At 59.1% G+C, this 14414-nt stretch overlaps 4 protein-coding genes across 4 annotated transcripts; 2 read left to right on the top strand and 2 right to left on the bottom strand.

Moving 5' to 3' along the window:
* Nucleotides 1–3383: 3383 nt before the first annotated feature.
* On the bottom strand, nt 3384–4331 carry VTJ83DRAFT_885 (uncharacterized protein; the record flags this gene model as incomplete). Its single annotated transcript, XM_071014577.1, has 4 exons — nt 3384–3724; nt 3781–3897; nt 3954–4067; nt 4127–4331. 4 exons carry the CDS (start codon nt 4329–4331, stop codon nt 3384–3386), a joined length of 777 nt encoding a protein of 258 aa, XP_070870238.1.
* Nucleotides 4332–4869: 538 nt separating this feature from the next.
* Nucleotides 4870–7120, top strand: VTJ83DRAFT_884 (uncharacterized protein; the record flags this gene model as incomplete). The annotated part of the gene is made up of 7 exons (XM_071014576.1): nt 4870–4873; nt 5045–5101; nt 5198–5251; nt 5331–5336; nt 5409–5477; nt 5552–5833; nt 5895–7120. The coding sequence occupies 7 exons, from the start codon at nt 4870–4872 to the stop codon at nt 7118–7120; spliced, it is 1698 nt and encodes a 565-aa protein (XP_070870237.1).
* A 1390-nt stretch (nt 7121–8510) lies between these two features.
* VTJ83DRAFT_883 (uncharacterized protein) lies at nt 8511–12050 on the bottom strand (the record flags this gene model as incomplete). Its single annotated transcript, XM_071014575.1, has 4 exons — nt 8511–8893; nt 9009–11805; nt 11864–11884; nt 11988–12050. The coding sequence occupies 4 exons, from the start codon at nt 12048–12050 to the stop codon at nt 8511–8513; spliced, it is 3264 nt and encodes a 1087-aa protein (XP_070870236.1).
* An 802-nt stretch (nt 12051–12852) lies between these two features.
* Nucleotides 12853–14414, top strand: VTJ83DRAFT_882 (uncharacterized protein; the record flags this gene model as incomplete). Its single annotated transcript, XM_071014574.1, has 3 exons — nt 12853–13152; nt 13236–14273; nt 14331–14414. The coding sequence occupies 3 exons, from the start codon at nt 12853–12855 to the stop codon at nt 14412–14414; spliced, it is 1422 nt and encodes a 473-aa protein (XP_070870235.1).

Genomic DNA, 14414 nt, shown 5'->3' with positions numbered 1-14414 from the left:
CCGAACGCGGGGCCCGGGTCTCGTTTGCGCGTTCCGTCACGGGGTAGATCGGAGCGATGCCATTCTTCGGACGGGCCAGGCGTCGTGAACGGGGTTGGGGAGGGCTATGTCGGTCCTATCTCCGGCGTCGAGTTCCGGAAGCGTCCCAACAAGGCGGCGCAGTTCGCTCGTGTGGCGGCTCGTGTGGGCGTGCGACAGGGGAGGATCGGCCGTGCTGCGTAGGAGCGAACTGGATTCGTGTACCCTTGCAGGCGGGACGGCGCAGGGAATTGAACTCCCGAGGTCGAGAGATCTGGGCTGAGCGAGATATAGATGAACAGCGACAGCGCAGAACAGAGCCACGGAGCGTATCGTCGTCCAGGAGGTTCACAGCGATCGGGGATGGGAGGACGAAGGGGCACAAAAGGGAGGACACGAAAGCTGGGGGAATCGCGCCAAGGAAATGAGGCGTGGAGGGAATCCAAAGGACCGGGTCCAAATTCCCCGGAGACGGCAAAGCTGCATAAAAGAACTGTGCAATTCCCGTCTCGATAGGTCAATCGACTCCTCGTTTTGGGGGGAGTTTTGTAACCAAAACACACCTACCCGAGCTACTTCGTACACTATGACCTAGGTAGCCACTTTCTTTCTTTCCTGCTTTCCTTCCTCTCTTCGCTCGGTCCTCCCTTGTTTTTTTCTTCAGCGTCATCTCGTTTTTTTCTTTCCCAGACTTTCCCCCCCTTCTTTTCTTTTGTCACCCCCTTTGTTTTCTCCTACCGAAAGCCAACCAGTTGATCATTCGCTCGCTCCATTCCAGGGGAGTGTCCAAGAAGGGTTGCTTTCCAAGTGCCAAGCCCAGGCACACGGTCGATTTATCCTCCTGGGAGATGACGGGCCCCTCCAACCCCCACCAGCGAACACAGGAGGCCCCTACTATAGCGAGCCATTTCGGGCCTAGCCCCCTCTTGACAGCGCAGATCCCGCGTCGCCTGGCTTGGAGCTCACTTCGCCTTGCAACCCCCAATGTCTCAATGCCAATCGACGGACAAGATGTTCCTTTGAAGGCAATTCGGTTCTTGATGCCCTGCTGTGGTAGGTACCTGGCGGATTTGCATGGCTGGCCGGGTGTGCTAGTACAAAGGTGCCAAGGAACGCTCGATGCAAGCACCCAACCGCACAAGGGCGGATTTCTTTTCCGAGGGGCAAAACCAGGGACAGGCCATCAGGGGTCGGGCCGTGGATGTCTTCAAAGATTCCCCTGGGCCAAGCCAGATATCCCCTGTGGGCCTGGAATCCAGGTACCTGAGCAGCTGAAGCAGCGTCGGAAGCGTCGGGGGGAGGGTACATCACTACAGACGCAGTACTATTTCCATGACAACCAACCAAGCCTGACTACCCCCAAGATAACTACCCTCATAAACATTGATGCGCAGACGATGCGGGCCCAGTTTGAACGTGTTGGGCCGACCGAGTCCCCTTGCAAGCTCAAGAATCAAGTCTCTCCAGCTACCACGGACGTACTCAGCTCGCCTAACATTCGCTTCGAGCGTTGAGATGATGGGACCGGGATAAGGTCTCAACAGCGAGACAAGACAAACATATGCGACAGACGGGCCGCACAACACTGTTCCACCCCACACAGGTTGAGCCCAAATGCCAAGGGTCAACCGGCCTCGGGCGGCTGCAAAGCCCGAACCAAGACGGGAGCCAAGCTCTTGTCCGGACACCATGCAGATCCCGGCCGGCAAAGGCGCCCCATATGCCCCCTCCCCGCCGACCTAGCAACCGGAGACGCACGTCATCGACATTGCTACAGTGCTTCTTGATGCAATGAATGTCCTGCATAACGTTGACGGTTACTGCCATGCAGGACCCTCTGCCCACGGGAGAATCCCGCCGGGACGCGTTGGTCGTGGAGGGACGGGACGGGATCGGCCGATCGTACAAGCCCCGAAACGGTACTCAGTGAGTGGACGGCAACGGGACATTGTGCTTGTACACAGTAGGACCAAGTATCTCTGCGATCCAACTGCGATGACGTTGGGCCCGTCCGCAAATAACAAGAGCATGCCCTCTTTGAAGTCGGGACCATAACGGGTTCTTCTTATCAACAGCGCTACAAGCTAAGCATTTAAGGACTCGAGCTGGGATGACATCAAACTCAAGTGAGACTGGGATAGAAATGGGAGGGATGAGGTGTTAGCCAGAGTCGAGCGAACTAGAATGCTGATTCTGCTGACCTAGGCTTGGTGGTAGTCCGGTGGTGGTGGTCACGGTCGGCAAATTCTCCGCCTCCCACTTATGCACTTTCTTCTGGTACTGTGGGCATAAGAGAGAAAAAAACACCAAGTTCACTGCTTCACACCCTGTCTTGCAGACTGGCCATGTTGGTGCGCCCGTAGGAGGAGTCACGGGGTCCGTGAGCCTCACCCTCGGCCTGCTTGTCGGCAGCTGGCTGCTAGCCATCTGCTTTGCCGGGCCAAAGGGAGAGAGCCAAGGTCGAAACGATACCAGGATCGACCTCCGCGTCAGAGCTGCTCGTTCATGTGGTCGTAGCCGGGCCAGGCATAGCTACGTACCCTGACGGAAGGGGTTTCTGAAGACATCACGGAGTAACGACTTGAGCGGTTGTGTGTCCAAGTACATGTGATCTATCTCGGGAACGCCCCCCTCACATCCCTCAAGTTTCGGCATTCTTCTCTGCCTCGTCGGATTGTCCGCTGGCTGACCGATCACAATAACTACCCATGTTTGGCAACGGGGCCGTTTTTTTTCCTTCGGCATCCCGCCGCCATCGCGACTTGTATGGGTTGTGCAATATCCAACCTTCCGGAAGGCCGGCCCACAGTTGGCTGGTCAGGGGAGTTTATGTAGTTGCTGCGTTGACCTCACCAACAGCATTCCACCCCAGGACCGGCCTTGTTAAATCCGCGCTGCGACATGTGCTGATACATACGGCCATACCCACAAGAAAGCACGGGATCCCGTCCGCTCTCCCCTAGTTAAGCTTGTGAGGGCCCGAGTAGTAGTTGGGTCGGTGACGACCAGCGAATGCCGGGTGCTGTATGTTTTTTTCTCGCTCTTTTTTTGTCAAAAAAAAAAAAAAAAAAAAAAAAAAAAGAGCAAACAAATAGCAAAATTCGATTGTGGATCTCTTTGCTTTCACCGGAATTTTGCGTATGCGACGGCTGTGACAAGTTCTGCGAAGAAAAGACGTGCTCCGAGGGCTGCGACACTTTACGGGGGTCTGTTGTCATCCCCAGCATCCCCCTCGGTCTCAAAGTCGCCAGAAGATTCAAAAGTACCCGTCGGTGTGCATGTCTCTTAAAACAAGCATGCATTTTCTCTCCCTGAAAAATCAGGCATGGACCTGGTTTCCGAAACTGGCCGGCGGCTGGGACTCATCAGGATTTCGACGAAGTCGACGGATTTCCATTCGAGGTCCCAGGGGACGCCACGTCCTTCGCGTGTTTCTCGGACTCGCGAATCTCCTTGATGCGATCGTCCACAAGCGCAATGTCCGCTTCGAGCTGAAGGATCCTCTCTTCGAGAATGCCTGCATAGTCTTCGTCTGAGAGGCGAGTGATGGGGCTCCAGCGCGACCACCACTTGTTGCTGGGGGTAGGTTCGGGTTCCTCCTTCTTGGGAGCGGGCGCCGTCGCCTCGCGCCTGTTGATGACGGCCTGACCTCCGGCTCCCAACAGCGAGAGTACCAGAGCGCCGGGGATGATATTTCGTGGGCCACCTGCAGGAGGGATCAGCGAGAAGACGCTTGTAAAACGTTGCCAGTGGAGGACCTACGTAGCAAGCCGCCTAATGATCCGGCAACGCCGCCTGCAACGGCGCTCGCCTTGACCTTCTCCCTCGGGCTTGGCTGCTCGCCGTGCTTAAAGTAGTGCAAGCCAACCTGCCGGGCCCCTGGGTGATGCCGAGTTAATCGCCAGGCTTCGCGGGGCGAAAAAGGCGCAACTCACCATAATAGCTCGTGCCCAGTGTGAACCATTGAACTCCGGCAACGCCCGAGAATAGAATCACGGGGGCCGACCGGATGATGCCGGCAGCTGCTCCAAGAAAGGCACCACACGCTCCTGGGAGCTTGTGTTAGGGGCAAGCCAACGTAGCATGGAAGGACAGCGAGAGGCATTACCAGCTGTGGCTCCCACCTTGAGGGACGGGACAAGGATGCTCGACAGCTCCAGCGGAGGTAATTGCCCCTTATATAAGGTTGATGTAGAAGATGGTACGGATTGTGGTGGTGTTTGCTGTTGTTGTGATGTTGGTGAGTCCGAGCTACCAGCAGCATCTGATATTGCTGTGTCTTCGCTGGGCTTTGGGCCCAAGATTCTCTTCATTGTGACGGATGAATGCAAGCTTAAAACGACCAAAAAAGCACTTGTCTCACTATCACGGGGATACCAAAGAGATTGCGAGGTTGTGCTTCTGGTACGTGCGTGGATCGGGTAGCTGCAGCCACATCTAAGATGCGGCCCTCAAGACTTGTCTATGACCAAAAGATGATGAAGATTGGTGGGGGGGAGCTCTTTACGGTGCGGATGGAAATGGGTTAGCACGAGGCTAGTCCCAGAGGGGGCTAGCGCAGATCCCGGGAGTCGGCCGTTAACCCTGGGAAAGCCCCACATAAACTTTTCTGACCCTGGGCACACGTCCTGGCCGGGTTCGCGCGGAGAGAAAAAAAATCAAAAACGTCAATCCTGTTGGTCGGTGCGCCTGAGGGACGCGAAACTTGGTTTCTTTCCTCTTCACGCCCGCCCACCCACCTTTTTCTCCGTCAACCGGACAACTATACGAGTTGAACACCACCTGGTCTCTGCACCCTCCACAACCCATTGACCATCGTCGTTTTCTTGCTGAGAGAACGAAACCGCAATCATGGGTACGTCTTCACCGCCTGCATCCCTCGCCCGACCGCCCGACCGCTGGCCCTCTCCCCCCGCCAAACCCTTCTTCTTGCTTGCCGAACCCCTCCTCAGCACCGCTCGCTGGTCCCTCCCTCACCTCCAAGCCGTGGCGCCGTGATCGCTGACATACAACCTGTGCATTGCAGCACCCAAGAAAAAGGAAGTTCAAAAGTTTACCCTGAACGAGTTCTTCCAGTCCGATGGTACGTTCATTCTCCCCCCCTCCTAACCCCCCCAGCCCCGCCATCGACGGATGGGGTTCGCTGGCTTGAACGGCGGGCTGACCTGATGAAATGCAGCATTCGGCTCTGGAGGTGTCAGCTCGTGGGCTGATGAAGTTGAGGACACACTCCGTAAGTCACTACGCTTAATGCAGCTCTGCGCGGTGTTAATTTGAGCTTGATATGCTGACATTGTCCCTCCCTCCCGCAGCTACCGGTATGCACCTTCGAGCCACAACGGACCCGATTGATGGATCGTCCCGACGCTGGTACTGATGAACCACCTTAGGCACCCAAGCCCTTCCTTTTGGTGATCGTCCCCGGCAAACCACCTCATACAGCACCGGCGGTGACCGTGGTACGCTCTTTTATCATGTTTCCTCGCCTTTCTTCGAGCGTCGAGGCTAACAGACCTTTGTTTTTTTTTTCAAGGATATCATTCGATCCGCGACAACCTGCCCCAGCAGCTCCCCGACAAGCCCCCCTTCACCGCTCACCTCGGAAATCTGTCCTACGACGCCACCACCGAGACGGTCACCGAATTCTTCGGCGACTGCAACGTCGTGAACGTTCGCATCATCAAGGATCGCGACAACCAGCCCAAGGGCTTCGCCTACGCCGAGTTTGCCACCGTTGACGACCTCAAGACCGCCCTCACCCGCGATGGCCAGGTCTTCGAGGGCCGTCCCATTCGCATCAAGGTTGCCGATCCCCGTAAGTTACCCAGGCCGCGCTCCCGGATCTGCACCCGCAGGCGACTGACTCTTTCCATCAGCGAGGGGCGACTTCCACCGGTCAGAGCCCGCCCGCGAACTTGACTGGGGCGTCCGCCGTGGCCCCCTTACCGATCTCCCCCCGCGCGGTGGTGACAGGCCCCGCCCCGATTTTGGCGAGCGCCGTCGCGAGTTCCAGCCCGCCGACGATGGCAAGGTGCGCGACTTCAGCAACTGGGAGAGGCGCGGTCCTCTCTCGCCCATCTCCCCAGAGGCTCCCGAGTCCCGGGATGGCTCCCGCTCCCGGAACATGGACCGCAGGTCCGAGTCATATCGCGGCAACCGCCGGGCGTCTCCTGCTGCCTGGGGCCCCGGCGATCGCCAGGAGAGCTCTGGCTCCCGCCCGCCTCGCCGCGAGTTCGCTGACCGTCCGGAGCGCGCGCCCACGGCCGCGGAGAGCGAGTCGAACTGGCGTGCCAAGATGCGCCCCGACTCGATCAAGTCGCCCGGTCAATCCCGTGAGGGCAGCGAGGCCCCGGCCTCGCCCGTCCCGGCCGCTGCCGCCCCTGCGGGCCGCCCCAGGCTGAACCTCGCCAAGCGGACCGTTTCGGAGTCTACCGACGCTCCCGCCGCCCCTGTCACTTCCAGCTCCAAGCCGAACCCCTTCGGTGCGGCGCGCCCCATCGACACCGCCGCGAGGGAACGTGAGGTGGAGCAAAAGCGTCTCCGCGAGAAGCAGGAGGCCGAGGAGAAGGCTAAGCAGGAGCGGTTAGCTAAGGAAGCCGCTGCCAAGGAGGCGGCCGAGAAGGCCGAGAAGGAGGCCGCTGAGGCTGCCGAGAAGGCCGCCGCTGCCGCCGCCGCCGCCGCCGCCGCCGCGGAAGCCAAGGAGGCCAACGGCGACAAGCCCGCCGCCGAAGAGGCCGCTGCGAGCGCTCCGAAGGAGACCGCCGCTGCCGAGCCGGCCGGCGGCCAGAAGCTCCCCATCCGGAGCCGCGAGCCTCAGGACGCCCCCAAGTCGCGCGCCTTTGAGAACACCAACTGGAGGGCGACAGCCGGCGCCGAGCCGCGTGGCCCGCCCCGTGGCGCTGCTGGTCCTCGCCGCGGCGGTCCCGCTCGTGGCCCTCGGGACTCGGCGCGTCCGCCCCGCGCCAACGGCAGCGGCCCGGCCCAACAACAACAGCAGGCCGCCCCGCCTACTCCCACGGTGGAGAAGGCCCCGGCTGAGTCCCAGGAGGAGGAGGGATGGACTACGGTCAAGAACGGCCGCCGCGCGAACAACCGGGTTTAGGATCGCCCGGGTGCCAATCCAGCGGTTCCGCGCATCCGCAATCCCATCGTCACATCTTCAAGAGACTGGACCCCGCGCAACTTGTGGTGAAGTCTCGTTGTTGATCTCTTCCGACAGCCTCCTCTGTCATTGCGACCTTGCGCTCTCTCTGCTCCGCCACCCGCCACCGTTTTCGCCATCGGCTTGGATAGCCTGGGGTGGTCAACGTTCTCAAGCGACATGCCGTGTCGCTTGAACCGCGTTTGACACGCCCGCCATCCTTCCACGACAATGAACCTCCTCCGCTCTTTACCCTCGACTTCTCCACCTTCTCTCGAGCGGGCGCCTGGCGCGCACATGACGACCATTTCCACTTTTCATCTGTTCCTTTCAGCTTGACGTGAGGCTCGCTAGGGCTGTGCTACAAAAAGCATGCTTTTTTTTTCCTCTCTTTATTTGCGACGTTCGCCATGACGTTATGCACGGAACGCTGGGCACGCATTTCTCGACGACGACATGACGTTGGGGAGGGGAGGCCCTCTCTTTTTTTTAGTCTGGGCCTGTCCTTGATGTAGTGGTGGTGGTTGCTGGGCCGCATGGTTGGGTCGCGGCAGCACGATCGTCATGGGCAACATGTGTTTTTTGTTTCTTATTCTTTTTTTTTTCTTTGCTCTTTTTTTTGTTCAGTCTGGCACAATCTCGATCCTGGGACGGCGCAATCAAGGCAGATAGATATGGACGGGAAGGGAGGGGGGAGGGGTATTTGAAGGCAGTGTCCCCTGAAAACAAATGCGGATTCCTGCTATTTGCTTCTCGTTCTGTTTCATATGATACCGATCGTCATCATGGTTGGCTGCTTTCTGGGTGATCGGGTCGCCCGCCCACCGCTCGACATGCCCTGTGGCGTTGTAGTTGCGCGGGTGGTTCTCTTCTTGGGGCTGCTGGTTGTGCGGCAGACGGAGTTGCTCTATACCACTAGACAACGATAACGACCATGGTCTGCGCCAGGTTGTCTTTGGAATTGGTGTCCTTTCTCTCTTGTTTGTCCTGCGAGCAGCCAGAGCTCAAAATACCTGAGCTTTCTTTCTCTTCCGGCTGTGCTTAGTTAGACCGGTGGAAACCATCTATGGTAGGCAAGCAAAATGCATCTTTGTGCGTGCGAACCTCATGCTCTCCTTTTCAATGGTGAAAATAGAATAGGAAGGCCTGGAAAGTGACGATATACCCATGACACACCTACACCCACCCATCCACACACACACACACACACACACACACACGGTTATCCTGCTCGTTGCATTGATCAACCAACTTCGAACTCTGCTCTCCCACCCCACAGCATCTCGGCCATCAACCATCCCGTCCGTCCGCTCCATCCCAGCCTCGACAACGCAGAGAAGAGCCTGCTCCGTCACCGCTTCAGAGTCTTCTGCTTCTGCGCATCCGTCGCCACGTTCCGCCCCTCGACCAGCAGCCCCTTTCTCTTCCTGACGCCGTCCATGTAACGCTTCGCCACGTTCTCCCTGTCGCCGTACTCGCCGAGATCCTCGAGGTCGTCCTCCGTAAACGGCACCCAGAAGGGGTCCTCGTCGAGGGCCTCGAACCCGGCGAAGACGAGCTGCGGCTGGGCCGCGCCCGAGGTGCGCTTGCGCATGTCGTCGGCGAATCCGAACGACTCGGCCACCGGCAGCAGGGCCTGGATGGTGAAGAAGGGCGTGCCCTCGTTCATGGCTTCGGATTGGACGCGACCGCGCCGACGGGTGAGGACGTCGTAAACTCGGCCGAGGACGTCGGCTGCGGGAGGGGGAAGAGGAGGTTAGTTTACACGTGCGTATGGTGCATCGGGAGGAGGAAGATCGGGAAGTGGAAAGGGGGGGAGGGGGAGGGGGAGGTTGGTTGGGGTACGAACTTGACGCTTGGATCTCGCACGAGTACATGGCTAGCATCAGCCGCGGGGACCAGTCGAGGAAGCCCTTGTGGATGGACTGCTGGACGGTTTTGATCACCTCGCCCGTCAGGCGGCCCAGCCGGTCGCGGGCTGAGATGGCCGGGGCGTCTTCGCCGCTTCCCTCGGGAGCGGCAACGGAGATGTCTTCGATGAAGACGGCAATGCCTTGAACGGGCTCCTGGCAGAGCGGACCGTGCTGCGTGGCTAGCTGGAACCCATACGTGATCTTGTCCGAGAAGTGGTGAGCGCTTAGTGCATCGGCGGCCGATGGGACGCTGCTGTTATTGCTTGCGGTTTGGAAGGCCTTGGGGAGGACCTGGTCCTTGGTTGCATCGATGAGCAGGTTCGGGCCTGTCCGGCGCGGGCCAAAGGCCGCGATGCGGTTGATGATGCCTTTCCACGAGTCCAGGCGGTCCTTTTCCTTGTCAAAGGCTGACTGGAGCTGTTTGCCGAGCTCATCAGCAGAAAGGGTTATGCGGGCGGATGCGATATCTTCGTCCGCCTCAACCGCCTCCTCCTGCGATGTGCCGTTCTCGGTGGCCGTGCCCGGTTCGGACGATGACGATGCGGCATCCTTTTCGCGCTGCTCGGCAGCCTTGCGGTCGGAGTACAAGCGCTTGACGCTCCCGGAATTCTTGACGAGGAAGTCCGCCACGTCTTTCGGGAGAGGCCGCACGCGGAGCGTGATGGTGACTTGCTTGGAACTCGTCACGCCAACAACGACACCACGCCCCAATTCCTTGTTGGCTGGTGGCCGCATCTCCTCAGCACGAACTATGGTCTCCCGGTAAGGAACGATGGGCGCGCCGCGCTGGATTTCGCAGCCTGCGAACCTCTCGCGCAGATCCGTCAGGCATCGCTCGAGGTGCAGTTCGCCAGCCGTTAGCAGCACATGTTCGCCGCTAGAGAACTGCTCGTACTCGGCGCACGGATCGCTCTGGACAAGGAGCTGGAGGCCCTTGATCATCTTGTCCAGATCGGCTGGGTTGGCAGGTTCCAAGGCCACGCGCACGATGGGGCGGCCGTGCATTTCCCCGATACCTGCCATGTTGACGGCGCCTTCGATCTGGCTGCAGAGGGTGCCCGACTTGAGAATCCCGCTGTCTTCGAGGCCGCGAATGCCAAACACCACGCCGGCGGGGACCGTCTCGAGGGCTTCCAGGCCGCGGCCCATCATCATGTAGAGCGCTGTTACCTTGATCTTCTTCGGCACCGGCTCGGCACGCGACTGCGCGGGGGTGAACTTGGGAGGGAGGACGTAGATTTCGTCGCCAACGGACAGCTTCCCTGAGTAAATGCGCGCAAAGCCGATGAGATGCTCCGGCTCGGTTTGCTTCTCCTCCTCGTACTGAGCAATGGGATCAAGGCTTGCGCCTGAGAAGGCTGACGCCAGCGCATCCATGTCGTCTCCCTGTTGTCCTTGTGCCCGAGCAGCCTCGGCGCGCTTTTTCCTGGCCAGCTCTCGCGCTTCCTCGCTGCTCAGCGGCCCCCGACGCTTGTTTTCCGGAAGTTCGCTTTCCTTGACCGAGACCATCTTGCTGACGTAGGCAACCACAGGGTCTGACGGCCCTTGCTTGAATGAGACGATGGCATCCCGGACGTTCGGGTCGATGTAATCAGCTCCTGGGACATCTTCCAGGAGAGTTGGGAAGCGCTCTGCCTGCGCAACCCTCGGCGACGGGAGAGATTCGACAACGGAGACGAGGACTGCGACTGACACAGGGAGCCACTGTGCAAATACAGCTGCGAGAAGAAGCTTGGGGTCCCGCGAGCGGAGAATATGGGGCGGGATGGTGATGTTGAGGGACTTGGTGATCTTTTCAAGAAGGACGGGATCTCCCTTTCCGCTGTCGATGCCCACGGTTGCTTGATAGACGGCCCATATTTGGTCCAGCACCAACTGGACGAAAAGCGGCTTCAGCGGCCGCCCCTTGAGATGCTTTTGCCCCAGAACCTTTTTCGTCTTCGGGTCGAGGTAGTAGTTCCCCCACAACACCTTCTCGAGGAGGCTGCGCTTGATGCCCAGCTTCTTCTCGTACAGGCCGGCGAATTGCCGGACGGTGAAAGCCCAGCCGTCGATGGCACTGCCAAAGATGACGTTGTTCTTTTCGGGAGCGAAGTAGAGCTCCTCGTCATCCATTTCGCGGAACTGCACCTCGCCAGAGTCGGCCAGCTGGTCGGCGAGTGCGGACTCTTTGGCGGCCGAGGCAGCCACGCGGGCCTCCATGCGTTCTCGCCAGTTGAGGTCCTCCTCCATGCGCTCGCCCTGGAAGAAGCTGCCGAGCACGGCGTTGACCTGCTCCAGAATCTTGGTAAGGTGAATGTACGCCTCGCCTGGCGTCATCTTGAGCTCGGTAACGAGGCGGTCGATTTTGTTGATGAGGAGGAGCGGCTTCAGCTTCTCGGTCCACGTTTGCCTCAGCACAGTGACGGTCTGGCTGCACACGCCCTCCACCGCGTCGACCAGGATGACGGCTCCATCGCAGAGGCGCGAGGCCGTCGACACCTCGCTGCTGAAGTCGATGTGGCCGGGCGAGTCTATGAGGTTGATAAGATACTCCTTGGGTTCAGGGGTAGCCTCGGGACTTGACCTCCGCAGCATGGAGAAGTAGAGCGAGATGGCTGATGACTCCATGGTGATACCCCGGAGCTGCTCGTCAGGCCGAGAGTCGAGGTAGCGGATCTTGCCGGCGAGTTTCGGGGAGATGATGCCGTTGGTGGCAATGAGGGCGTCTGTCAGGGACGTCTTTCCATGGTCCTGGGAGGATTGTGAGATTCTCATCGAGGCCAAGGGCTGGGCTAGGACGATTTCATACCACGTGGGCCATGATGCAGATCTAAAGAAAGAGTCAGTTACAATGGTCAACAAGCCGATGTTTTTTTCTCTCCTCCTTTCTTTCTTGTCGTTCTCCCCAAGGTACCTAAACACCAGTCACTTACATTCCGCACATCATCAGCGTTTTGCTGGAGCTGTGCCAGCTTTTCTGGGCTGACGACTGGCATCTTCTTGGTGGTGACTGAAGGAGAAGAGTGAATGGAAGAGAACGGGAGATTGTCCGGACAAGATAGGTATTCAAAGGGGAGAGGCAGGCTGACGGGAGTTGAGTGCCGTCAGTTTTATACAGTGTAGTATCCCTATCTGGAGCCCACTGACGTGCTGCACTGGACTTGATGCACCGCGGGGGGGAAGGGTTCGAGTGGCGGATCTGCCAAGGAGGGAAAGTGGGATGTTTGGAGGGGCAGCATCAACCATGGATGCTCGAGACTCGCTAAGTGAATTTATAGTTACACAGTATCCTTGGAGAGCAGAAAGCCACAAGGTTCGCAGACCGGAAAATCAGCAAACCAGGGTGGCGCAAACCATGCAGTCATGGCGCATCTGGGATGTTTCCGTGGTGCATTTTGAGCCCCGCCATTTCTTGGAGTCAGAATGTGTTGGTCTTCGCGTTGAACAGGCCATCGGAGGTGCCTGTCTGCTCTTGGTTGCCCGGTCTTGGCAAGGATGATTCATTATGGTGCTCTGCTTATGCACTTAACCCAAACCCTAAATGTCGTGCTGGAAAATCCACCTGGTTCGGGCCCCTCGACCACAAAAAACCAAGCCCCACCAATCCAGCAAAGCATTTCCGGGTCTTTGGCGACGGACCCGACGACCCCGACAAAGACTCCCTCCCTCCGACAATCACTGCCCACCCGCTAGCAGGCCCGGACAGTCGACAGGCAACGGCCCTCCCCCCTGCCCCAACCGATCGCTTGATCCTACCATCCTTCACGGCGACCGACGACCCAACGTAAGGCATCCAACATGAGTTACCAAAACGGCCTGGCGCCCGCCCGCGCCATTGACGACGACAGCGACGTTGAGGAGGAGGCCCTGGTTGCCGACTACAAGGAGCAGGTTCAGTATGAGGGCGGCCTGGATGAGCTGGACCAGGCTACTCTCGCCGCCCAGGCCGACGAGATCCAGGGCCGCCTCGTCATGGCCGCCCAGCCGCTCGACTTCCAGGCGAGCCTCGAGACCAAGTTCCAGAGCTACGACAACTACTGCTCGCTGTTCCACTACATCCTCAACTCGGAGGGGCCCGTGGATCTTGAGCCGCCATCCGTGAGTCCTTTTTTTTTTCTTGGCCTGCTCTGCTCTCCCTCCTTGATCCTTCTTGGAGACGGCCCGCTGACTTCGCCTGGCAGTACTACTGGGCGTGGGATGTGATCGATGAGTTCATCTACCAGTTCAACACCTTCTCGTCCTACCGGGCTCGGATCGCGAGGGAAGGCAAGAACGAGGAGGAGGCCCAGATCCTGCGCGACAACCCCAACACCTGGGGCTGCTACAGCGTGCTCAACGTGCTCTATTCGTTGATCCAGAAGTCCCAGATCACCGAGCAGCTCGCCGCCATGCGGCGCAACGAGGACCCCATGACCGTCGCTGGGCCCTACGGCTCCAAGAACCTGTACCGCATGCTGGGCTACTTCTCCATCATCGGCCTGCTGCGCGTGCACTGCCTGCTCGGCGACTTCAGCCTGGCCCTCAAGACGCTCGACGACATCGAGCTCAACAAGAAGGCCATGTTCGCCCGCGTCATGGCGGCCCACTTCACCACCTACTACTACGTGGGCTTCTCGTACATGATGATGCGCCGCTACGCCGACGCGATCCGCATGTTCAGCCACATCCTGGTCTACGTCTCGCGGACCAAGAACTTCCAGAAGAACAGCCAGTACGACTCCATCACCAAGAAGAACGACCAGATGCTTGCCCTGATCGCCATCTGCGTCGCCTTCCACCCGACCCGCCTCGACGACACCATCCACGTGGCGCTCCGCGAGAAGTACGGCGACCAGCTGCTTAAGCTGCAGCGCGGCGGGCCCGAGTCGCTCCCCGTCTACGAGGAGCTCTTCAAGCTCGCCTGCCCCAAGTTCATCTCGCCCATCCCGCCGGACTTCGACAGGCCCGAGAACAACACCGACCCCATCGACCACCACCTGTCGGTGTTCATGGAGGAGGTCAAGACCAACATGTGGAGCCCGACCGTCAAGTCGTACCTCCGCCTCTACACCACCATGGACCTCAAGAAGCTGGCCGGCTTCCTCGACGTCAAGCCCGAGGAGCTGCGTTCGTGGCTGCTCGTCAACAAGCAGCGCACCAAGCAGCTGCGCTGGACCGAGGGTGGCCTTCTGGAGGGTGAGCTCATCAACATCGGCGACCTCGACTACGCGCTGCAGGGTGTAAGTCAACCATGTACAAGTTTTGTGCGAGGCCGCTCAGCTGATTCGTTCTTCCAGGACATTATCCACATCTCGGAGACCAAGATGGGCCGCAAGCTGGTGGACTGGTACCTGCGCAACCTGGCCAGGACATACGCCTGA

Source organism: Remersonia thermophila, chromosome 1, assembly GCF_042764415.1.
Source record: "Remersonia thermophila strain ATCC 22073 chromosome 1, whole genome shotgun sequence".
NCBI classification, from domain to species: domain Eukaryota; kingdom Fungi; phylum Ascomycota; class Sordariomycetes; order Sordariales; family Chaetomiaceae; genus Remersonia; species Remersonia thermophila.
This window is presented reverse-complemented; position numbering and strand designations above follow the sequence as displayed.